A 25,179-nucleotide genomic window follows, 5' to 3' on the forward strand; every position below is an offset into this window, starting at 1 on the left:
CCTCCGTTTACCAGTCTGCTCCCAGTTATTCAAGGACTCTCTGAACCTGAGAGGTATAATCTGAACTAACCCAGAGTTGTCATAGGGGAGCAGTAAACTCCCAGCAGTTACCACTCTGGCTCAAGCATCGGGAATCCCTTTGGCGTTCCCTTGAGCTGTGAAGCAGCATCAATTTATCTGGCATCATGTCACTTTTCCTCCAGAAAAATGTTAGGTACTTTGAAAACAAAGTAATATATTGTACAATTGAAGGACAGCAGAACCCAGCAAAGGACTGTCTGTATCACAAAGATGAGTCATGCGTGCTATGGGTTTCACCCCAGTCATTGGAGTGAAGATCCGTTTTTTGTAGCTATGGGAACTTAGGTCTCTGAGAACCAGCACTGGGTATCAGTAACATGGGTTCTGCCATCTATAAGCTCTGTGACAAGTTACTTAACAGAACTAAGCTTTACTTAGTTCCTCATCTAAAAATTGGAAATATTGGTATCTTCCACTATTATTATATTGTGAAAAGACAGTTACGTACATATGCAGTCACATATACACGTAGACTATAATGATACTTGCGTTTCATTAGCAGTCACAACTTTAAAATTTTCCTATTTAAAACACAGCATTGACCTTTTCACTCTTATAAAATCAACTATAAAGGACTGGAAGTTAAGAGAAGTGTATCATTTAAAAAATGCCACGTGCACTCCAAGTTCCCAAGCTTTCTGCAGCCCATGCACCCACACATAGTAACAGCCACCGAAAGTTTCATCATCCAGATGAATAATAGATAGGGAAAGCTGCGGCTCCCTGCTCCTGAGGACTGGATGTCTCTTGGCTGACATCCTGCTTAAGCAAGATCCAAGAGGTGAATGTTGAAGCAATAGAGCCCCCTTGAGAAGGCTCCAATGTTTATTGCCTATTAAACAAGCAGTGTCCTTTATCATATTAATTTTCCTGATGTACTTTCCTGACATTTGTCAACATTTCCTACTTGCCAAATGACAGACAAGCGGAAAACCAGGTTTTAGAAGTATGTTCATTTAGAAATAAAGTCTCTCCTGAGTCCTCACCTTTCTTTCCATCCCTCTGCTATCACCTTCGGCCAGACCCTCACCGCCCCCCCAACCTCCAAAACAGCTGGAACAGACTCCTAGCTTGACTCCCACTTCAATCTATCTCACCTCTGATTCAATTTCTCTCAGGCTCAAAAATTTTGTTATGCGCTTTTTACCACCATTTAAAAAAAAAAAGAAATCCTCAGAGATGCTCCAGTGCTTACAAATCCAGTATACAGTGATTTGAAACAACGTGGGATACCTTTCCAGCTTTATCCCGCACCGGTCCCTGGTACCTAACACTTCCCACAACATGCCCATGGTTTCCCACTGTGAGATATGCCCGTTTCTCTCTCCCATCCTCCTCCTCTTTTCAAATTGTAGTCTAGTTCCATAATCATTTCCGTTGTCACGTGCTCCCTGCCGGCTTCCCTTGATGCTCTGCCACAGTCTAGATCAGCAGCTCACTTTTCCGGCCGTCCACCATGTAAAGGTGCATCCTGGCCTTTATCTTGTTTTGCCTCAGCTAATGTTTTGTTGTTGTCTCAGTTAACATTTACTCTTGACCATGAAATCCCTGCAGGAGATTACAGTTTACCTGTTTCTTTGTGCCTCAGAGTGCCAAGCACAGGGCCTTTTTATCTAGAAAGTATTAATAAATATTCCTAATTTCAACTAAATGTATGCACACATAGGAAGTGTGATTTAATATAAGCATATGGAATCAAAATGATTACTTTATGGTCAGCATGTGTACATGTGCAGAAATTCAAAACAAGTATTCAGACAAGCAGGAATCTGTAAGTTGTATAAGTAGAAAAAACTTCATTCCCTCCTGAGCTGAGGAGCCCAGATTCCAGGCACTATACCAGGTGATGAAGATATAAGACAAAAAGACATGGTGCCTTCTTTGAGAAGCTTCCAGTCTAGTGGGGAAGGAAAACTGTGATCACATAAATGCAGCAAGCCCTGTTACACCTGACTGCTTTGGGGAGGCCAAAACGGGCACTCCTGATTCAGCCTGGCCATAGTCCAAGGTGGTTGGACCACTGGGTGAGCCGAGGGTAAGAGGAGACACACAGACACAAGGCTGGAAAAGGCAGGAATCAGAGCACAGAGAGGACTGTTGATCATTTTGAGGCGCATGTGCTTTCTACTAGAGGCAGCGTTGAAGGGGAACCAGAGGATCCCACCACAGCTTTAGAAACACTCCTCCAACTGCGAGGTGGATGATGAAATGGGGGAAAGAAGGAAAGATGGCGGGCAGCCCGAGGCTATCGCGAGAACTCAGACAGGAAGTGAGGCCAGCTTCCGGAAGAGGGGAGGGAGGAGAGTAAGAACTCCAGAGTGAATGAGTGGGAAGAGCTGCTCTTGGGAGAGGGAGGCGACTGAGGAGGTCTCATTCGCTCCCTAGGTTGTCCAGGCTGGAGAGACACAGCACCTGAAGAAATCACAATAAGGGACTCTGTACTTTTATCTAACTTTCTGCGGGTAGAACAGGCCTCCCTTACAATATGGCTATTAGTCAGCTAGCGAATAGTCTGCATTCTGATCGGAATGCATTCGAGCACAGCAGTTATGAGCAGAGTAACTGAAGGGTTAAGGTATTTAACGTCTCCAGGCCTGTTTCCTCTATAAAATGAGAAGAAAGATAATAGCACCCATTTCACAGAGTAGCTCCAAGAATTAAAGAAGTTAATGCATATAAATTGCTCAGCATAGGGCCCTGCATAAAATACATGCTCAAGACTTAAGTTATTATTATTTTCCTGTATTATTGGTGGGTAAGGATGAGCAAAATATAAGGGCTCCTCAGCTCTTCTGAAATACAGCCACGTGCTGCATAGCAATGTTTTGGTCAACAATAGTCTGCATATAAGATGATGGTCCAATAAGATTATAATATGGTTATTTTTACTTTACCTTTTCTATGTTTAGATGCACAAATACCATTGTATTACAACTGCCTACAGTATTCAGTACAGTAGCTTGCTGTACAGGTTTGTAGCCTAGGAGCAATAGGCTATCCCATACAGCCTATGTGTAGCAGGCTGTACCATCTAGTTTTGTACAAGTTCACCCCGTGTTTGCACAATGATGAAATTGCCTACTGATGCATTCTCAGAACGTATCCCTGTTTAAGTGATGTATGACTGTACTTGCTACAGTTGCAACATAAGAAAAACCGCCCTTCTTAAATACAAATAAGGACACGTTTCTATTTAAATGCACATTCTATACTAAATTTGAAGAAATTGTTTTGCCTTTTTATAGGGAGATCTGGAGATTCTGCTTTTATATGAAGAGTGTCTTGCATGTAACATTCATTCTTGTATGTGTGCCATTCACCTCTGGATCATTGTCAGAATTCAGAAATTAAAAGTGCAGCCAGTTACATTGCTAGAGAGATGGAATATTTAAGTGAGTCCCTGCAAGTTTGTTTTGAGGGAAGTGTCTTCTTTTGGAAGGCCATTCAGAAAATTCTCTAGGATAGTTTCAACTTATTAAGCTTTCAGGGATATTTTCTAAGGAAAATGTTCTAAGCACATTTAAGGTAGGCTTGGCAAAGCTATGTTTGGTAAGTTAGGTGTATTAAATGCATTTTTAACTTGCGATATTTTCAATTTACAATGAGTTTATCAGGACATAACCCCACTGTAATTCAAGAAGCATCTGTACTCTGTACACGTGTTTCCTTAGGACTTTTGCAATTACTGTTCCTTCTGTCTGGAATGCTTTTTCCCAGAATAAATACATGGCTTCCCTTGACTTAATTTAGAACTCAAATGTAATCTCAGCAGAGTGGCCTTCCCTGCGTATCCTAGCTAGAATAGTATCTCTTCTTCTCACTCTATCCCTTTCCCTGCTTTAATTTTCTTAGTGAAATATTTCAAAACACTAGCCTTTCTCTAAGGAAAGGACAGATAGTTTGCTTATTTCTAAACTGGTTTTTGAGCTCACAAGAAGTAGTCCTTTTGTCTTTTGCTTATTCATGCAGTCATTAATTCGTTCAACAAATCATATTACTGTCTAGCCTATTATAAGAATGTACATTATATTAAATTATGTAGTCCTTGAAGGTAGGAATTGTCTCTTTTTCTGTACTGAATCCCTGCCACCTGGAATGTAGTAGCTACTCAATAAACCCTCATATGCCTGAGTGAGTGACGTTCCAGAAGAAAGTTGATCTGTGTAAGACTTTTATTTCAATCTTGTTACATGCATAATTTTCCACGGAATCTTGCCCAAGGCCAATGTTGAGAAGATCTTGTACAAATAGTAGACAACATCATGGCCAAAGAAATGTACTCTTTTGAGGACCATAACTATTGCTCCCAAATTGAACAATGCTGGTAGAGATAACAAAGATGATTTTCAGGAGTGAGAGAACATCAGTGGTTTGTGATTTCTAATTACTCTTACAGAACGGCAACCACGTCCTAGAGAATAGTAACACAGCTTTTTTACTCCCCCTGTGTAAGACAGAGGCAAATGACCCAGAAGAAAGGGGACCTCAGGCCCTTTTTCAAAAATATGAAATCCAAGGCTGGTTTGTAGCTATCTCCATAGCATGATAAAACAAAATTCCCAGTCAAGCCTCAAGCCATCAAGAAAAGCCACCAAATATGTTCCCAAGGGCCAACATATCCCTTAGGCTACATAGGCCTACAGTACTTTTAAGGACCCACAAAAATGGTTTAATTTCATTTAAAATTAGAAGAAATAAATGAACAGTTAGGTTAAAGGAAAAAATGTTTTAATATATCATCATATTCATCTTTATACCAACACAATCCTAAAATAATAGTTTTTATATTTTTTGTTTGGAGGAAAGGGACCTTAAAGTAAAAATGCCGAGGGCCTGTGAAAGTGGCAACATGGCCCTGATGTTGGGTCTCCTTTGCTGAAGAAAGCACTCTGGACAGACAGCCAGCTACAGATACTGAAATGGGCTCGTGCCAAAAGAATTAAATCCTCTGTTATTCGGAAAAACACCTTTTCCAGGCAGATTCATTTCCCCAAGATGTCTAGGATTTACAATACTGTATTTTAGAGGAGAGATTAATGCAATTGCCCCATGAAATATTTTAAGCTCTGATCTGTTCTGAAACAAAGCATACAGCATGACACCAAGAGAAAATGAGTGCTAAGAAAACGTATTTTCTTCAAGGTGCCACAGCCAGGGTAATTTGCACCTTCTGAAGTGATGATAGAAGCTCCCTCAACGTGTACAGACAGAAGAGTGGAGATAATGACAGGGCTAGCGACTGTGCCCAGCTGGGGAAATAAGCATGCAGCCAAAATGAAGGCCCCCCCAGCAAACATTTCAGAAAGAGCCCTTTGTCTTTTGTTAAAAGTACAATGAAAATCAACAGCCCTCCGCACTCCACCTGAGCCACAGAAGTCACTCAGTGTAGGTGAATCAGAGACAGCTGCAGGCTCAGTGCCGGCTCCGATTAGCTTTGTTCTTCCTTTTCTTTGTATTCTGAATAGTTCTGACTCGCTCCACAAGGAGCAATTACCGGTTCACAAGGGGATAAATCATCAGTTAAAGTGGATTTTCTGAAAGTAGAGGGGGGAACAGCTATAACTAAGTTAGGTATATTATCTCAAATACAGGGAGGCTTCGGCAGAGCCCTAGAAAGCTCCTAACTTTCTAGAGGAAACTCCCAGGTAAGGCTCCTGAAATCCTCCCCTGGTGTCCAGGCAGCTGGAAAACATCTTAACTGGTGGGGTTTTGGAGGCAAGTTTTGTGGGTTTTCACACTGGCACTTTCTAGCTAATGTGATCTGGATACGGTAGTTAACTTCAGTGAGCATCAGTCAAAATGGGTCCGAAATTGTCCCAGCCTTAGCGAGTTACCATGAACATTATTAATAAGACACTGTATTTAGAATGCTAAGCATGCATCTAACACATGGCAATAACTCAGTGAATCTTTAGCTGTTATCATTATTAAGACATAAGAGGAACCAGGACCTGATAGCAAATTGCTAAAACTCAGGTTTGGGAGAAATGTTGCTGCTCTTCTTTTTTTTTTTTTTTTTTAATACTTCTGCCACATTCGCTATGAGACGACGTTCATGTTTCAGAAATAAAAGTAAGGGGTGAGAATTGCCAAGAGGAAGTAGAGGGCCAGGCTCTGGGCCCTGTGCATGTGGATGTGTTTTCCAACTTTTGAGAAGTCTTTTTAAAGGTATTAGCTGATTTGAGCACTTTTCAGCTAAATTATCAGAACATTCAGAATCTACTTTAAAATAAAGGCTTATTATAATGTCCCTCAGTTTCATAGCTTCCTATTTAGAGGGTTTAAAAATCTGTGAAAGAAAAAGTTTAAGTCCCAAGAGAGAGAAAGTTTTGCTAGGCTGTCTTTCAATCCCATTTGGGGAAATGCACAGTTTAAATAAAAACTGATGAAAAAGAATATGTCTGTGTAAACAACGAACTCTAAAGGGAGAGATGTATTCAGAATGGCCCGTCCCTGACTCACTGCACCCTCTTCCTACCCGTGTTTTGGTTCTCTCAGAAATCTCAGCTCTAGATGGAAGCAGAAGGACATAAACATGCCCGTTTCCAAAGCTCTGTGGCTCCCCGGGATGTTTCTGGTTCCACCAGTCTTTGTGACCTGGTGTCCTGGTGGCTGGATCCCAGAAAGGCAGCTCTGGTCTCCAGGTGCCTGAAGCTTGAGGCTGAGCACCCCAAATCCCTGCACACACAGGGGAGTCAGGGCCAGGACACAGGGTGTGACCCCCCACGCCCCCGCCCCACCTCCCAGCTGAGTGACCTTAGCCAGGTGGCTTAACTCCTCAAGCTCAGTTTCTCTTCTGGGTAACAAAAGGTCACTGAGCCCACCTCATGGATCTTTCGTGGAGATTTAGATAAAGCGTTGGGTCTGGCACACAGAGCAAAGTCAGGAAACCTTCCCTCTGCCTCACAGTGCCACCGGGAGTCAGGGTCTGAGGACTTGCCTTATCCTTCGGTGGCTTGTCCCCTAGCCCCACAAGTTCCCTGCCATCACCCCCCAGCTGGAATGACATCCAAGATGCTCAACCACCCTTAGCTTGTAGGCCACCCCCCTCACCTGCCCTGGCTGACCCAAGCACGCATTTGCTTTCTGGACGCACGCTCCAGTTGTCCGTGCTAGGGAAAATCCTCCCAGGACATGTCTAACCTCTGTCCCCTATGACAGCCTTTCCGGTGTTTGACAGCTGAGACTCTGAGCCTCCTTAGTTGTCTCCCCAGTCGAAACATCTGCAGCGCCTTCGACGTGGCTCCATATGACACTGTTTTAAGCATGGCGGCCGCCCCATGAACAAACACTAGTTCATTACTGCTATGTTGTTCAAGATGCTCCATGCTGAACTAAACACCTCTCTGGGCTTATTCTGACCACTATGGGGGACAGTCTCAGAAACCACTTCCTGAATTGGAATCTAGACTCCACCCTTCTCATGACTCAACCACATCTCACTTGTAACTCCTAAATCATGTATAATGAACAAAAATACCCTGATCTTGGGGGGGGGGTAGGTCTGTGCAGTTATCAGGTGCATCGTATACAATTTGATATCAAAGGTTATTTTGGGGCGGGGAGGTGTGCTGGTGTTTCAACTGTAGAAATTGGGTAGTAGCTTCTGCTAGACTTTAACTCATTAGATCTAGGCCTAATTTAGCCTCTCAAACTCCTTTTGGTTCTTGATCCTGTCATCATGTATAGCCACCCCTTTTCACTAAATGCCACATGACACATTGGTCACATGCCATCGATGTCCTTATCCAAATTAATAAAATAATAAAATGCGGCTTTGGAATCCTACCATGAAAATTCCCCAAATTGAAGCCAATTTCTACCCATTTATCAAATTCTACCCACTGTTCATCTCATGATAAATCTATTTTTAAAATACTGTCATGCATCACTTAATGACAGAGATACATTCTGAGAAATGTGTCATTCAGTGATCTCGTAGTTATGTGAGCATCACAGAGGCCACTTACACAAGCCTAGATGGTATAGCCCATTGCTCCTATTGTTACTGTACTGAATACTGCAGGCAATTGTAACAGAGTGGTAGTTGTATATCTAAACATGTCTAAACATAGAAAAGGTACCATAAAAATACGGTATAAAAGATTTTTTTAAATGGCACACCCGTATAGAACTCTTACCATGAATGGAGCTTGCAGGATTGGAAGTTGCTGTGGGTGGGTGAGTGAGTGAGTGGTGAGTGAATGTGAAGGCCTAGGACATTACTGTACATCACTGTAGACTTTATAAACACTGTGCACTTAGTCTACACTAAGTTAATAGAAAAATATTTTCTTCCATAATAAATTAACCTTAGCCTACTGTAACTTTTTTACTTTATACATTTTTTTATTTTATAAATTTTTCATTTTCTTGAAAACTTTGAATCTTTCATTATAACACTTAGCTGAAAACACATTTACACTTGTACAAAAATATTTTCTTTCTTTATAAGCATTTTCTATTTTTAAAATTTATTTTTTATTTTACTTTTTAAACTTTTTTGTTAAAAATTAAGACATAAATACACCCATCAGCCTAGGCCTACCCAGGGTCAGAATCATCACTATCACTGTCTTCTACCTCCACATCTTGTCCCACCCACTGGAAGGTCTTCAAAGGCAGTAACACCCAGGGAGCTGTCACCTCCTATGATAACAATGCCTTCTTCTGGAATACCTCCTAAAGGACCTGCCTGAGGCTGTTTTATAATTAACTTTTTTTAATAAAAAGAAGCAATATACTCTAAAATAATGATAAAAAGTAGAGTATAGTAAATACTAGGCAATACAAATTTTTCAACTCCATTATAGCCTCACGGGACCACCCTTGCACACATGTCCATGATTGACCGAAGCATCATTGTGTGACCTGTGACTGTACTACTCATACGTATGGGCGTGAGCCCAGATATATCTGCTTTGACCATGAAAATGTCGTGAGAGACTTAATAAAATGCTTTGCTGAATTTAGATGGCCTCTGTCAGTGTTCCCCAACCTAGTAGGCGATTACCCCAATCTGAAAATAAATGAGTTGGTTTTAGAGGTATAGCAAAGAGAAAGGCGTTGAGGGGAAGAACCACACTTATGTACCCAAAGGCCTCTCAGTCTGCCTCTGGACTCCATTCCTTGGTAGCATCCAGAGTGGTAGCACAGCTGATGTTTAAATTTACCCCATGATCCCTTGGAGCTTCAAGTTCAGCCTCAAAGCTAGGCTTTGTCTTCTCAGCATCATTTCATATGGGCATGATTTGAATTCTTTCTTATGTTAATTATGTAACATGGAGTGCAAATTAAGGGAGCCACCCAGTACACTTTCTGGAAACATTTCATCCCTTCTCTGTCTGTGTGTTTGACAGACCTCATGCCCTGGGAAAACCATTGCTTTCAATCCCTACCTCCAGTCATTTCCTAGCAGCGGATGTTTACACTTTCATGCAATGTTAGTCCTCAAAGGGTTTTTTTCTCTTGGGTAAGATTAGCTTTAGAGGCCTCCTGGGATAAGGAATTACCAGACATGTGAGAACAAAGGAAAGAAACTACTTTTATTCTACTGGATCATTCAATTTGACATTATCTGGAAATAGAAAAATTTGCTAACACTCTTTTCCTAGCCTATATTTCTTTATGCTGCTAGTGAAATGTATGAGGTCAACATCTTTCCTCCTTTCCCCATTGTCCCAAATTCCCTTACTCCCCCGGGGTGTTAGCTTCAGATGACCTTGTGCTAGTCTTGGCTGGTGTGCCCTCCAGTGGCTTGGAGAAGAATTAAGGAAAAAACCTGAAAACAAAAACTGACTCTTTTTATGGTATTGGCTACAGTTTAACATGGCTTTCCAAAGCCCAAAAAACATTTTATCAGAAGCAGGTCACACACAGAAATTATTTTTCTGTACTACATTTCAGTTTGGTAATTTTGTACATAGGCTCTATTTCTGCTGCTACCAAATTAGAAAGCAAAAGCAAAAAGTATGTTAACGGGGAAAAAATTTAAAGAGGTTTATTCTGAGCAGAATGTGTGTGACCAGCCCAGAGCACATGGCCTCAAGAGGTCCTGAGAAAATGTGCCCAGTGGCTGGGTCACAGTTTGGTTTTATACATTCTTGGAGACAGGAATTACACATAGGACCCTAAGTCAACAAGTGGAGGGTATACGTTGGTTTGATCTAAAAAGCCAGGACATCTCAAAGAGGAGGATTACAGGTTAGAGGTAGGTTTAAAGATTATTTAATTTGTAATTGGTTAAAGAAATGAAGCTTTGTCTAAAGGCTTGCAAAGTTTTAACTTAAGATAAGGAAGTCTGAGCCGGGCACGGTGGCTCAGGCCTATAATCCTAGCACTCTGGGAGGCCGAGGCTGGAGAATTATTTGAGCTCAGGAGTTCAAGACCAGCCTGAGCAAGAGCGAGACCCCGTCTCTACCAAAAAAATAGAAAGAAATTAGCTGGACAACTAAAAATGTATATATAGAAAAAATCAGCTGAGCATGGTGGCGCATGCCTGTAGTCCTAGCTACTCGGGAGGCTGAGGCAGAAGGATCACTTAAGCCCAGGAGTTTCAAGTTGCTGTGAGCTAGGCTAACACCACGGCACTCTAGCCTGGGCAACAGAGTGAGACTCTGTCTCAAAAAAAAAAAAAGGTAAGGAAGTCTGTTCATCAGAGACCAGTCACCAGACATTTACTGAAACTCAAGGGCTCTGTTAAGTAAATTGATGGCCTGCAGGTGTGACTTAAACTTGTCCTCTACAGCCTAGGCCTGTTCATGATTTAGCACCTTATTGTTACAAAGGATATCTCCAAGAAGGGAGGGGACATGATGAGTCATGTCTGACCTCCCTTCTCTTGGCCAGCAGCCCAGCTTTAGGGTTCTTCTGGGGTCCCCTTGGCCAAGAGGGGGTCCATTCAGTCAGCTGGTGGGGCTTAAGATTTTATTTTAGCTCACAAGTAGAATAAATCCCAGCGAGTAGGAAGCAGGTCTGTTCATTTCCACCTCACAGGAAACTCAGGCCACACATTAGTGTTCTGTTTCCAGTAGCAAATAGCTAGGACACATAATTTTACATTTACCAAAATTCGAAGAAATCAGATCAGATCTACATTTCTTATGAAGTAAATCAGCAGCTCTGTGGTTTGACTGACAGGTGGGTCCATTATTGTGAAAGGTCTTATTACTTTCAGCAGAGCCTGTTATTCTTAGCCCTGAAAAAATCACACCATGTAACGTGGCACCTGAGGCCTCAGGACAGGGACACTGGCACCTTCCAAGCTTTCTATCTGACGTCTGAAAACTAGAAACATCCAGGAAACAGTGGAAAACCCATCTTTCACATGTGTGTTCTGCATGATGCCAAATGTCTGATGTTTTGGAAACATCTAAGAGATCATATCTTCTCTTTTGTATCAATGTCTTTGATACTATGTAATTACAACTAAATTATAAGGTTAACCAGAAATCAAAATAAGTTTTCTATTTTCAGACTAGATTTTAGGCATGAGAATAACAATTCCAACCTATTTAGTATCCCCAAAAGCTCAGAAACTGTGATAAATTGATACAAATAAAAGGTAATACTTTACCTTTCTGCAAAATAGCACAGAAGGCTGCATGAAGACATTGCTTTTTATTGTCATCTCTGAGGGGAAAAAAACATCTAATTTTGTTTCATGAGTCCTTAGAAAAAGATTTGCAAGTTAAAATGTGGCAGAGACAGTGGAAAGAGAAAAGATTCTGCTGTTCCCAGCACCTGCCTGTGTAACTGAGTTAGCACGAGCCATGGGTCAAGAGCTATTTAAATTACACCTGCATATTTTAGTCCCTCCTTCCTTCATAAGAGAGAAAAGCATCTAATAAATACAATGAAATTTCATTAGTGTCTTTTTTAAGGGATTAATAAGATGTCACAGGAAATAATTACATACATCAGTTGTGTATATGGATTTGACACTGGTTGTGCCTCTTTTGAAAGGCAGCTGACTGGTCAGCAGCTGCAGCCTGTGAGCCCAGGGGTCTACACTGAGCCAGATGCCAACACTGCCCTGACCTGCCTGGTGTCACTCATTCGATCATGTTAGAACTGAGGAGTGAGGTTCATTTGGTTTTATTTTGCTGCTGGTTTTTGTTGTTGTTGTTGTTGTTGTTATTTCCCATTTATTCATTCCACTGGCCCATTCAGACTCTTGTCGATACAGCAGTGGCCAAATGGGAACAGGATGTAAACTGTACCCATGCTAATTAGCACGCGTCCAGCTGCTCGCAGCCAGGCCGGTGCTCAGCCCTGACGCTGGGGGCCACAGCTGCAACGGCCACCGGGCTGGCAGCACCTGGCCGTGTTTTCAAGCGTCGGTCGGGTGGCTACTCACCTATCTCAGTCTGATTTTCCAAGAACCGTTTAAAACTTCATCCAGGCAGTGATTTCAAACCTACTTCCTACTCATTCCCTTAGCTGCCTAGAACCGCTGCTGCACGGGGGAGGCCTGTGGGGGGTTATATAGCAATGGATTTTCAGCATTCATGGCTGGTGGCAATCTCAGAGCAATACAGCAATGTTTTGAAAGATGAGCCCATTTTCAGGGAGAGACAGATTTCCAGGTAACAGTAGTTCTGGAAATAGCACACAATGATCTACTGGATCTAAATATGCTACTTCCTCGTCTTTCAAGGCCATGTTCAATGCCCCATGAAGCTGACAGATTCTGACCACAAACTGGGATTGTGCCTAAACTTCCACAATACTTGGTCCCGTCCCACACAACCAAACTCTCAATGGCAGACTGTTTAACAAATGGTTTCAGTTTTAGACAGGCCCTGGATTACAATGGTTTGACTTATAATCTTTCATCTTTACCTTGGTTCAAAATCGATACCCATTCAGTAGAAACTGTACTTTGAATACCCATACCACCATTCTGTTTTTCACTTTCAAAGCTTTATTATAAAATGGGTGTGTTTTAGATGATTTTTGCCTAACTATAGACTAATGTAAATGTTGTAAGCACGTTTAAGGTAGACTAAGCTAAGCTATAATGTTCAGTAGGTTAGGTATATTAAATACATTTTGACTTATGCTATTTCCCCCTTAGGATGGTTTTATGAGGACGTAATCCAATCATAAGTCGAGGAGCATGTGTATATTTATTCCTGCAGTCACTGGGTGGTTACTTTGTGTAATGCATTATTTTAGACATTTGAGGTAACAAAAAGAGAGAGTGACATTCAGCCCCAGCTATCAAGGAAACTTTAAATCTAATAGAGGCACAAATGCAGGCCACCGGCCCATCTGAAGAAAGAAGGAACACACCTGGTCCAGGTAGTTAGAGCCGGGAGCAGGATCCAGGAGGAACCCACGCTGAGCTCTCTTGCTGCAGGTCTGGGGGCCTGTGGTGCTATGAAGTGATGGATGGTGACTGGCACTAAGTGTGAAGAGAGGGGAGGAGGATGGATTCCATGGGGGGCAGAACAGAAATTCTTAAGGCAGAGCATCGAGGGATTTGGAGGAACAGCAGGTTCCTCCACAGCAATGGTCCCCAAAAAAGAGTCACGTCAGGACCAATGTCACAGCTTTTGCCATTTCTGGTGACCTCCTTTACTGTTATTTACTTGGTATTTTCCTTTAAATGGACTCACCATTTTTACTTAAACATGTTACAAGGAAAAAGCTTATGTTAAAGAGAAGTTGTATCACACTACCACGAAACAAAATAGCAATATCGCTTGCTGTCACAATGAAGTAGTGCTACAAATACATGCCATAGAAATAGGATGGCATCCAGTTCTGTTGCCCGCTGAAGCATGCAGGTCTGTGGGCTGATTTCTCCTTGTAAACAGGGAAAATAGCTAGTACTGGTGTGGTGATTGCGACAGCCCAGCCCCACACTGAGCCCCACACTGAGACTCTTGCAAGGATTGCAAGGGAATGGAGGAAGGATAACTTCCTCACCCTCTAATTGGATGTAATTTAACTCCCGGTCTGTGAATTACCTAAAACCACCCCAAGTGCCACCAGTGGGACGTATTCCCCCCCCAGAACAAGCGGAAGGAAGGGCACACAGCACTGTGGCGCCAGTCGTACCTACAGTCTCTGCAGAGCGACGGTGAGCCCCGTGAGGACTGGGACCAGGGGCGGCCATCTGTGTTGACCCCACAGGTGCTAAGAGGGGTGACTTCCACAGCCCCTGGCACAGTGAGGGACACACAATAAACACTTATCAAAAGTCTTAAGTTAGATCTCCCTGGCATTCTAAGATCTTTTGGCTCTGTGTCTTAAAAAGTAAAAAATTATTGTAAGTTCGTAGTGATAATTGTATTTCATATCACATTTCCTCCCCACCTAAAAAAAAAGAAAAAAGAATATTGATAGGAAACTAAAACGTGTAAAACCCAACAGAAATCTGCTGATGAGTAGATCCCATGGGATACACAATAAGAACATACAGGTGAATTCGAATAGTCTCAAAGGAAAGTGACGAATCTCTTGTGCGAAGTCTCGTCCAAATGCGGGCCCAGTGGCTGCAGAGGCCCTGGTGCGTGTGCAGGGGCCCAGCACAGTTCCGGCCTCAGCGGAGCTGGCTTTGTTCTCCGCGTGTTTCTTGTTCAGGTGCCCTTTTCTCTTTTCATTTCTCACAACAGCCCTGACTGTCACTTGGCATTCGGCAGCTGAACGAGAGCGAGCAGGAAAGCCTGCTAATGCATTGCAAATGTGATTGCCGCATTTCCTTAAAAGTCCTGTCACATTTCAGCACTTCGTTTTAAGGTTTTACCCGGAATTGTGTCAGTATTTTAAGTGGGCTATTTTCTGTAACCCATATCATTATGAATAGGAGACATTAAAGTACTGATTGCAGCTTGAGAATTTAATTTCAGAAGTGATTATACTGCATTTCTAAAATTTGCATTTTTAAAGCAGGTTTCCCCCAAATAATATGCCTTGGCCAATACACCTCTGTGTAGAAAGTAGTTTCTTACAGTAAATGGTTTTTTTAATATTTGATTTCAGTATGAGGCCAGTCCAATCAATTTTATAAATTAACATAATTTGATTATAATAAACTCAAATGTACTAAAGTGCTAACTATACTATCATTTGTAGATGTTCTGAAAAAATATGGTCTCTTATTTCAGACAAGCATTTACAGAACTTGCTGGTGCTTTAAGCAGTGGTCCCCAGCCTTTTTGGCACCAGGGACCATTTTCATGGAAGACAATTTTTCCATGGGATGGGGGTGGGGTGGTGGGGGTGGGGGTGGGGTGGGGATAATTTCATGATGTTCAAGCGCATTACTTTTATTGTGCACTTTATTTCTATTATTATTACATTGTGATATATAAGGAAATAATTATACAACTCACCGTAGGTTGGGGACCCCAGCTTTAAAGGATGCTGGCAAAGAGCTGACATCAGTTCACCACATTTTTAATGAAAACCAAATGATTGGCTCAGGCGCTAATGAAACATGGTCTTAAAGGAGTTCTAATAACCATTTAAATTTTTTCTAAAAACCTCACTATGCCATTTCTATAGAGTCTCTGACTGGAAATGCCAAAAATCCCCATGAATATAAAAACAACATAATACAGCCTATTTTTCAGAGAGAAATTGAGACTAATACAAAACATCTGACTTTTCTGTTTTTTAAATGAAACATAAATGTTTGTTCATTGAGGCAAAGCCTTAACTTCTCTAAGCCTCAGTTTCCTCATCTGTGAAGTGGGGGTGATCCTTTTTAGCTCAGAGGGTTGTGAGGAGACTTAATGAGATTCTGCATAAAAAGTACTAAGCACAGTGCCCCAGGCATGCACCGACCTTGGTTTCTAGTAGAGGTTCTAATCTCATCATCACATGGCCCTGAGTTGGAACCATCAGGTTGTGAAAAATCAATAGCCTCTTGCAGTCTTGGCCTCCCAGGGGACTTGGTCCCAGCCAAGAGTCTTCAGGAAAGAGGCACATCAACTAGATTTGGTGTGCTCTCCACATTTGGAAATACTGGTTCTGCCCTCCTAGACATGAGAATCCTTGTTTTTGTGAGCCAGTCACCTTTCAGGAAAGGAACGCAGTTAAAACACTGGGGATTTTCCCCAATGGGAGAAAAGACAGGAGAGAAGCTGAGAGAGTGCAAGCACCCCAAAGAGAATGGGAGCGTGCAAGTAGGTAGGTCACCCACCAGGGCTCGTTCCTGCCGTCCAGCCCAGCCCTCTGCCCACTCAGCTGACATTTCCACCGGTGCCCGAAGCCCAAAGGCCTGGGCAGAGAGCCTCTGCTGCCACCCGCTGTTCCACCATCAGAACCCCATTTCCCAGGCTCCCCTCCCTGGGGGCCACCTCAGAGGGAGACACTAAGGGGAAGACAGCTCTAAGAAGCGGGGACCATGCATTAAATAGCAAGCCCTCAGAGAGCTGTGACTTCGAAACTGTTGGCCTTCTGCAGTGTCACCGGGAAGCCTTCGCTCCTTAAAGTTTAGATAACTACATCAGGGACCACATAAAATGGAGCCAGAGTCAGAAGTTCCCTACCCAAATCTCTAGCAGAGGAAACAGAACTGAAACTGACTCATGACAGGTAATATAACAGCTTTAGCAAGAGGCAAGCAAGTGCAAGAGGACGCTGGCAAAGAACAAGGCACTTCCTCCAGGTCCACAGCAGAACACATGGCAAAAAGGAGAATCCTTGTCTTAGCCCGGGGACTTGGCAGGGGCCGGAGGGGGCCCTGCAGCACTTGCTCAGAGCAATTGCACCGCTGCTGCTAGAATTATCTTTCTAATACAGTTCTGATCACAGTCCTCTGCAACTCCAGCATCTTTGAGTTTCCCACTGAAATAGAAGCATCATCTTAACTCGGCATTCAAAGCTCTTCCCACTCTGACTCCCTACAGTTCCCTAAACATAACAAACCCCATAACAAACTCAGCCTGGAGTTCTCTCTCTCCTTTCATCCTCAAAACCTAGTTCTAGTGCTACCATTCCTGCAGCACATTGGGAACCCCATGCAAACTTGTTTTCCTGGTTTGCTACAGAGTCATAATTTTACCAGATACATGGTTTGTTTCTGAGCTCAGAAAATCACAGTGGTCAAAAGGCTCTGGCGTCAGTCTGCCCGGCTGACTGGCTGAGGGATCTTAAGGATTTAAGGGCTCCTTCAACATTAGTTTCTGTTAGGTGGGTTCTAAAACTTGGGGCAGAGGGCAGAGAAGACAGTTACGGATTTAACTGGTGCAACAATGCGTGGTTATGTCGCACGTCAGTACCTCTGGAATGCCCCTTCAGACATACCCCTGAGTTGAGTGTTAGTTTGGGAAGATGTTGAGTTTACAGGCTGGGGGAGGTGGTGATTCCTAAATGCATGTGTGTGTTTGTGATTGAGTTGGGAAAGTTGCTCGACTTGCAAGACCTCCATCAGATACTAGCAGGGATTCCATAAAGGGGACTGGATTCTGAAGAAAGGAGATGCCTGATTTCAGGCTACAGGAATTCTTTTTCTTTCTTTTCTTTAATAAAGAATTCTAAAGAAGAAGATAAGAAGGAGGTACAAAACAGAACCATAATTTGCCAGGAGGGCTGGGCAGGGGACCTTGTTCAATATATTAAGAGGGTCAGGGATGCATCAGAGAAGCCAAGGAGAAAAATCAATCAGAACCAAGTGAGTGTTGTTGGTTTCAGTGATGTCTCAAGTAGCCAGAAGGTATTTATGAATGTGTTTTATCAAATACAGTCTTATTCTCATCCATCCATGTTCTCTAGTAACACAAGGTTCTTTTAAAGTGACGTTTGCAGCCTTAAGTCTTATCCAGTCATTAATATTTTATCTGAAACAATGTAACATCTTAAACCTGGCAGTAAGATTTGGACACAATACACTTGCAAACACAAGTGTATTGTATGGCTGGAATACAGTGCGTGGTGTAAGGTTTTTATTTTCTCTTTCTTTTTCTTTTAGAAACAGGGAAGATTGACCAAGAGATTCACAAATACAACACCCCGGGATTCACGGGCTGCCTCTCCCGAGTCCAGTTCAACCAGATCGCCCCTCTCAAGGCCGCCCTGAGGCGGACCAACGCCTCGGCCCACGTCCACACGCAGGGCGAGCTGGTGGAGTCCAACTGCGGGGCCTCGCCGCTGACACTGTCCCCCATGTCGTCGGCCACCGACCCCTGGCACTTGGATCACCTGGATTCAGGTAAGGTCTACAGCAAGCTTGGGCAGATTGCTCTATTTCTTTAAGCCTCAGTTTTCTCTACTATAAAATGAGTTTAATAACAGAACTTCACTGGTGATATTGCTGGAGGATTAGGAGCCACGCAACGCGTGAGCACAAGAGCTTCAGCGCAGCGCCTGGCGTGTCAGAAGTACTCAGGACCAGAATGAAATGTAAAGTCAAAGGATGTAGGAATTGGTGGCTCCTCATTTAAGTTCAAGGATGAGATGCCTACGCCTACGTATGTGACATGACTGTGGGGTGATGTGACCAGATCATTTCCTCTTTTGGCTCTCAGTGACTTGTAGGCACACAGTCCGTGTTTCAGTATTAGAAGGAGGGATTTACCCAAAGCAGTGCAGAGATTCAGCTCTCGGCCCTGTAGTTATGACTAATACTGTAGGCTTCCAGGTCTTGAAGAGGTGCATTTAAGCTTACAAAACTCAGTGGACTTAGTCCCACGTCTGTGAGAGATAAGAAATGTCATTTGAAAGCACAGGACTGAAAGGAAAGGATGTAGCTGATGGGTGCAAAATTAATTGCATGAAGAGCCAGTGTCCACATAACTCCACGTGGTGGAGAGCCCATTAAACGCTTGTCAACTCAGGTGACCTTTCTAAGCCTCTGCTTCTTTGCCCACATGACGAAGAAGTGGGGTGTATTCTCTATGTGACCTCCAAGTCCAACATCCAGTGGGTCCCGAAGCAATGTGTGATGTTGCCGATGCTAAAAACAGGAAGGGGATGATGAGGTGACAGGCAGCGTGGCGGGGAGGCTGGGTCCCAGCACCATCACTGCCTCTCACCCCAGATTCAACTACACTCCTCAGTTTCCCCATTTCTAAAATGGAGATCATAAGACCTAACTCATAAAATCCTATTTGAGATGTGTTTAAATCACTTAGCACAACCACAGGCATGTAGCAAGCATTTAAAAAGTTTAGCTGCCATAATATTAATAATAATCATGGTTATTATTGTATTAGACATAATTTGCTATAATGCTTGAACATCCAGCAAAGGCTTCCAGACCCCCGCCCCATGCAGACTTCTGATTTGTAACGGTGCATCATATAAGCAGCGTGCCTTTGATTCTTTAATCACATTCCAGCCCCGCACTCCGTATTTACCAGCTGCAGTACAGCTACAGTCATCATGCCAGGATCACAACTCGAAGCCTAGGAAGAAGCCAGAATTACCCCATTGTCAGAATAGCCAATTTACAGACTAAACAATCCTCTCTGTCCTTCACACATGGACTCCTATAACTTGATGAGGGCACTGTGTGCCAAGGGCCCTCATACTGAATTCCCTTTTATCAACATTGTTAGGATTACATAGCAGGCTGGTTTTTCCTCGTGGGCTGGCTTGAACAAAAGAAAGCATTCCTAATGCTGCAAGAAGAAAAGTAAGAGTGAAAATATGAGAGGAGAAAAGATATATGTCAGGACCACAGAGGAACAGGCATTTTTCAGATTAATTCCTCCAAATGCCACAGTGGACAAAGACCACAAGTGATCTTTGAAATGCACAAGCCCTTGTGCTGTGGCAGGTACTCACTGCGTAAGGCAATGATCATGTGCACAGTCAGGGCAAGGAATCTGTTTCAAGAACATCTAGATCCTACCTTGGGCCAATATGAATCCATATTTATTATGACTTAATTAAAAAACTGCTTTTGAGATCTATAAGATACAATTGTAGAACCAAACAGTTTTAGTTCCTTTATCTTTAAAAAAAAATCATGCTTTGTGCATGACAGTTTCATTTTTTTGACTGATTCATGACAACATACAATAGGGAACATTTCTGTTAGTATTCAATGTTCAAATCAAAATTCTGTGAGTACAGCCAGGCGAGGTGGCTCAGGTCTGTCATCCTAGCACTTTGGGAGGCCAAGGTGGGAGGATTGCTTGAGACCAGGAATTTAAGACTAGCCTGAGCAAGAGTGAGACCCCCCCCCATCTCTACAAAAAATAGAAAAATGAGCTGGGTGTCATGGTACCCACCTGTAGTCTCAAGCCACTAGGGAGGCTGAGGCAGGAGGATCACTTGAGCCCAAGAGTTTGAGGTCACAGTGAGCTCTGATGCCACCACTGCACTCTAGCCTGGGCAACAGAGACTCTGTCTCAGAAAAAAAAGAAAAAAAGATAAAGAAAAAAAAAATTCTGTAACTACAATATTATGGCAGGCCTGTACTATGTAACATGGCAGAAAAACATGTAACATTTGCAGAAAAACTTCTACTCTGCCGAGAGTTCCTCTCCAATGTCCACCACTTGCAGTATCAACCATTTCCATATTTCCATAATTGGCAAAATGCTTATTAAAAATAATGTATCTGTCTCAGGGACTCTATTAAAAGACAGAAAACAGCTTACAAACCACGAGGCAGAAGGTTTATTTAAATAACATGATTTGACTTTTTTTTCTTTTAGGTGAACTGGATCATGAGAGGGAATGTGGGGTGGGGGCTGAAAGGGGCCCGGGGCCAGACGTAGACATGAGGAAGGTTACTTAAAGGCAGCCTCCAGCGGCTCCATGTCAGGGAGGAAAAACTTTTCCTCTATGCTCTTAAGTTCAGTTATGGGAGGCCTGCGAATTAAGCTGATAAAACACACATTAGCAGGTAAAGCAAACTTTATTCCTATGTATACAGGAACTTACAAAAGAACTCAATAAATGTTTAAAGCTGGAGACTTATATCCTCCCTACCTTAGTAGGGAAAGTGGGCATGGAGAAAAGCCCTCTATATGAAGAACACGTGGTTTCCAGAAGAACAAATGAGGGGTAAAATCTGTGATGATGCACGTTCATACAGGTGTGAGTGATCGTCACCTCTCCTCCGTGGCATAACGTGACTCCCAACAGATGCTTCAGCTGTAAATAATTTTCATACCAACTCAGGTTCCAAGCGTGTCCCCCCATCAGCAATCGCGTTCTGGGTTTTGTGAGCCTTGCTTCCTCATTCCAAATTCTGACTGCAGGGCTTTGCGTTTTTCAAGTAACTTTTCAGGTTTGACTAGAATAAGAAGTCTTGCTATCAGATAGTCATCAACAAAACAATAGTCCATACAGAGAAATGCCATTTCTACCTGAGTCTGTGGAGGGTTAGGACAGGAGGAAAACAGAGTGAGAGTTAATCTGCCCTGGCTTGACCAGAGGACATTTGGAAGTAGATGGCTTCGTTGGGTGCCTGGGAGAGTTGTTCCTGGACGAGCAGCCTCAGTTCACCTGGAAGCTTGTTAGACGGACAGACTCTCTGGGCCCCACCCCAGGCTGAAGGAATCCGCATCTACAGCTGAGCAGGATTCCCAGGCGACTCACCACGTGCGCGTTAAAGATTGCGGGACACTTGTGGTTGGTCAGTCCAGCGCAGTGCTTCTCAATCTCGGAGGCACTTCGGAATTACCTGGGGAGCCTTTTAAATTCCCGATATCAAGATTATACTTTCCGGGATGGTTTCTGCAGTTCCTGACCAGGGAAGTTTCTCGGAACGTGTGCAGGACCGAAACCCCCTGGAGGGCGCAGCGCTCTCTCCCCACCGGACCCGCCCTGGGTGCTGCTTCGCTGCGCCTGCTCTGCGCCATCGATGATGGCTCTTCCCTTCCCCCGGGAGACGAGGAGGGAAAGGACACCGTCCGAGTGGTCTCCACTTTTTTATGTATATGTATACATATATATATATGTGTATATATATATAAAAATCCCAATGTCTAGTCTACACTCCTGACCAATTAAATCAGGCACGGGGCGGGGGGCTGGGAGTGGGAAACGCAGGTATCTGAAGATGTAAAACCTCCCCAGGTGATTCCAATGCGTAGCCACGGTTGAGAATCACTCACCAAATAAAAAAGGCATCCCACTGGCAAACCCCTTGAAATAAGGTGACCAAAAGAAAAAATTTACTACCCAAATAATACAAAACACACACACACACAAATTTATGAAAAATAATGAAGCTTTTAGGTGGTGGAAGCACAACTAGAAAGGCTGTAGCAATGAGCTTGCATAAGGACAGAGCTATTCTGACCCTTGTACAAGGAAGCTCACCCAGATAGGGAGGAGATTTTTATCTAAATCTGAGGAGAACTGATCTGCCTATTTGCCAGTGGAAAAGCAGAAACAAGTGAGCAGTAAACCCACGGCGTGGGCCAGGGCTCTGAGGTCCCTGGGCAGCACATCACTGTAGAAGGTGCTGCATCCCAGGAGCCAGCCTCAGTCTGAGAAGATGTCAGATTATTATGTATTATTCAGGGTTTTGAACTGGCTGCTAACTGACTTTGAAAGATACTAGCAAAAGATGCTGCTGTAAAATGAGGGCTATGCTTTTCTGAAAAGAAAGCATGTACCTTGCTAAGAATAGGGAATCTTACGGCCTTAGAGTTACACAGATCTCGGTGATCAACCAGGGCTGTTCATTTCATTCCCATACCAGGATATTTGTTTTGCAGAAACTTGATGATAGAATGGAAATTAGAATTCAAGACATCTCCCCATACGTCTTGTGATCTTTCTGCTCCCTTGTGTGTCTTTCTTCTTAGATCATATCAAACGATAAAAACAAACTATGTTCTAAGGTATACTGGCTTCCTGTGATAAGATCCTTTTTCTCTTCTGTAACACAACTGATTGAGCTATTTTTGTTACCTCTCCTATGCCCTTTGGGCTCTGTTGGTGTTTTCTAAAATGAGAGACATTTATGGTTGGTCGAGCTGTGCACTGCACAACTCTAATGGATGTCATTTGCATGGCAGTCAGTGGCTCCTAGAGCAGCACAACATGATAGCCTTGACAAAGGGTCACCAAATCTCTATGGGAAGCAAATAGAAATGGCTTTACATAACATACTAAGAAAGTCATTTCCTGTTCATTTCTCTTTCGGTCCTTCTGATTTTGTCAAAGAGAAAGTCTCCATTTAGTTCTGGTATGCTTTTAACACCTCTCCCACAATTGCATTTCACCCTGTAATAATGAGAGAGCAGGCTTCTGGTTAGAGCCTTGACAGGTGATAGAATTACTCTGTAGGAATAGAAAATTGTATCAATACATTTACTAAAATAAGAAATTTGAGCCAATTTAGTGAAAATAAGTAAATAATACTTGGGTTTTACATGGATATGGTAAGAGAAAAAATGTGAAGGTCGTTACCATGTAATTGGAGTTTGGAAAACACTAGGCAAGATCATTACAAGCACACAGCCTAGCATGGGGCTCTAAGAACACGTAAGGGAGAAATGATAAAGAAAATCTTTCCAAATCATGATTTGACTTGATTTAAACCAATTCTGCTCTATTAGAAACATCCAATCTTTTTTTTTTCTGCCTAGTTTTTCCCTCTTTTGAATAATAGGTACAAACTGTTTCTAAACCACATCATTATATGGTCCTTAGGAATATTTTTTAAAACAGTAGTTAGTTACAAGGTAGAAAAAGTAACCCCTACCCCTGAGCTGTAGTTTATGTAAAGGTCACAGAATGCCTGGCAATTGCTATGATTTACCTCTCAGAATTATGGGATCTGTTTTTTTTTCCTCTTTGTCAAATTCAGGGAATCTCATTTGCTTGGAATGGAAAGGACTTGCCAGCAGGAAGAAAACTACAGATGGCAATGCACATTCTGTAAAATATAAAAACAAAACAAACACCAGAAAAAATAAATTCAAGAATCTGATCCCATAAATTTCTGCACTAAGGAACAACTCCAAACTATACACCACGCTGTTTTATGAAGCATTTGTGTTAAGCCTTAGGGTGTTTTATCACATTCATGATATTTGATACATAATACATCAGACCAAAGGCCACATCCTAGGATCTTTTTTAAAATATCATTAAAATAGACAAAGTACTTTAAGATATAAAGTTTTATTTCCTAAAGGATCTTCTAGTTATAAAGATTATAACTAGTTATTATTTTACAGGACTTCTAATATGTGCAGGTAATATTCTCAGCACCAGTTGCATGGTATGTGCTGTGGGGCATCTCGCCCCAGAAAGACCCCAGGGACTCAGCCTCTATAAGTTGCTGCCAGTTTAATTTATAGGATCCACTGTAACCTTGAGTTATCTGGTTCCCTGCCCTAAAGCTAACCTGCATCTGATACTGAAAGGCCCTGGACTGGGAATTCTCACATCTTCTCTAAGAGAGAAGTAGGCATGGAAAACCTAGAGGCATGAGTGGAGTGGAAAGTAATTAATACCCAGTTCTCCTTTTGCCCACATGCAAGGTCAGAGGTTGTCAGGAATCCAGGGTTGAGGATCCAAAGCCAAACCTGTCCAGTGGATTCACTCAGGTTCACAGAGTGCTTGAAAAACCAGCCCTCTTAGGAATGAAGATCTTCTCCCAGATAAATTAGGAACCAGATAGAATGTGTTACTTGGAATCACTCAGTGTAATAACCCCATTAGATTCCAGAATAAACAGTCTGCTCAGGCACTCAGCAGTGACACTTTACCATTGGAAATAGTGAGTTTGATTTCTGAAGGCATCTTATCTCTATTGCTAAGATTTTTAATGAGTTGATTTCTGTCTATATTCCAAATTTCCTTTCTGCCATCTGATAATAAAATATTTTTATATCTCCATGTGCAAAAGAGTTACGGGTATGAAGAGCATTTAAAAATTGCATGTATCTATTCAGTGTTCTTCATAATTACAAGCTGGTAGTTTGTTCTCTTTACCACCTGCAAGTACTTAAAAGTAATCTTCCCAGCTCTTATAATTACATCTTAATTATTTCTGAGCAGATCCCTTTTCTCACCCTTATGCCAAGATTGCATGATTAATGCATTTTTATCTCTTATGCTTAATCTTTTTATTATCTTACTTGTTTTTTTCCCTCTTCAGTTACCAACACGGTACACGTGTATTCAAGTGTATTATCCCCCATTTGCTAAAGTGCATTTTCCTGC

General features: G+C 42.5%; 1 protein-coding gene and 1 non-coding gene across 2 annotated transcripts in view; both read left to right on the forward strand.

Annotated features, from left to right (window-relative positions):
• The window catches only part of CNTNAP2 (contactin associated protein 2), a 1,217,706-nt gene that overhangs the window by 1,176,294 nt on the left and 16,233 nt on the right, over nucleotides 1-25,179 (forward strand). The window contains exon 22 of the mRNA XM_069461685.1: nucleotides 18,008-18,247. Within this exon, the coding sequence (XP_069317786.1) occupies nucleotides 18,008-18,247 (240 nt within the window). The remainder of the gene's footprint in view (nucleotides 1-18,007; nucleotides 18,248-25,179) is intronic.
• On the forward strand, nucleotides 21,705-21,914 carry LOC138377633 (small nucleolar RNA U3). The gene has a single exon (XR_011231806.1). It is a non-coding gene; the product is annotated as a small nucleolar RNA U3 (small nucleolar RNA).

Source organism: Eulemur rufifrons, chromosome 29 (genome assembly GCF_041146395.1).
Source record: "Eulemur rufifrons isolate Redbay chromosome 29, OSU_ERuf_1, whole genome shotgun sequence".
In the NCBI taxonomy this organism is placed as follows: domain Eukaryota; kingdom Metazoa; phylum Chordata; class Mammalia; order Primates; family Lemuridae; genus Eulemur; species Eulemur rufifrons.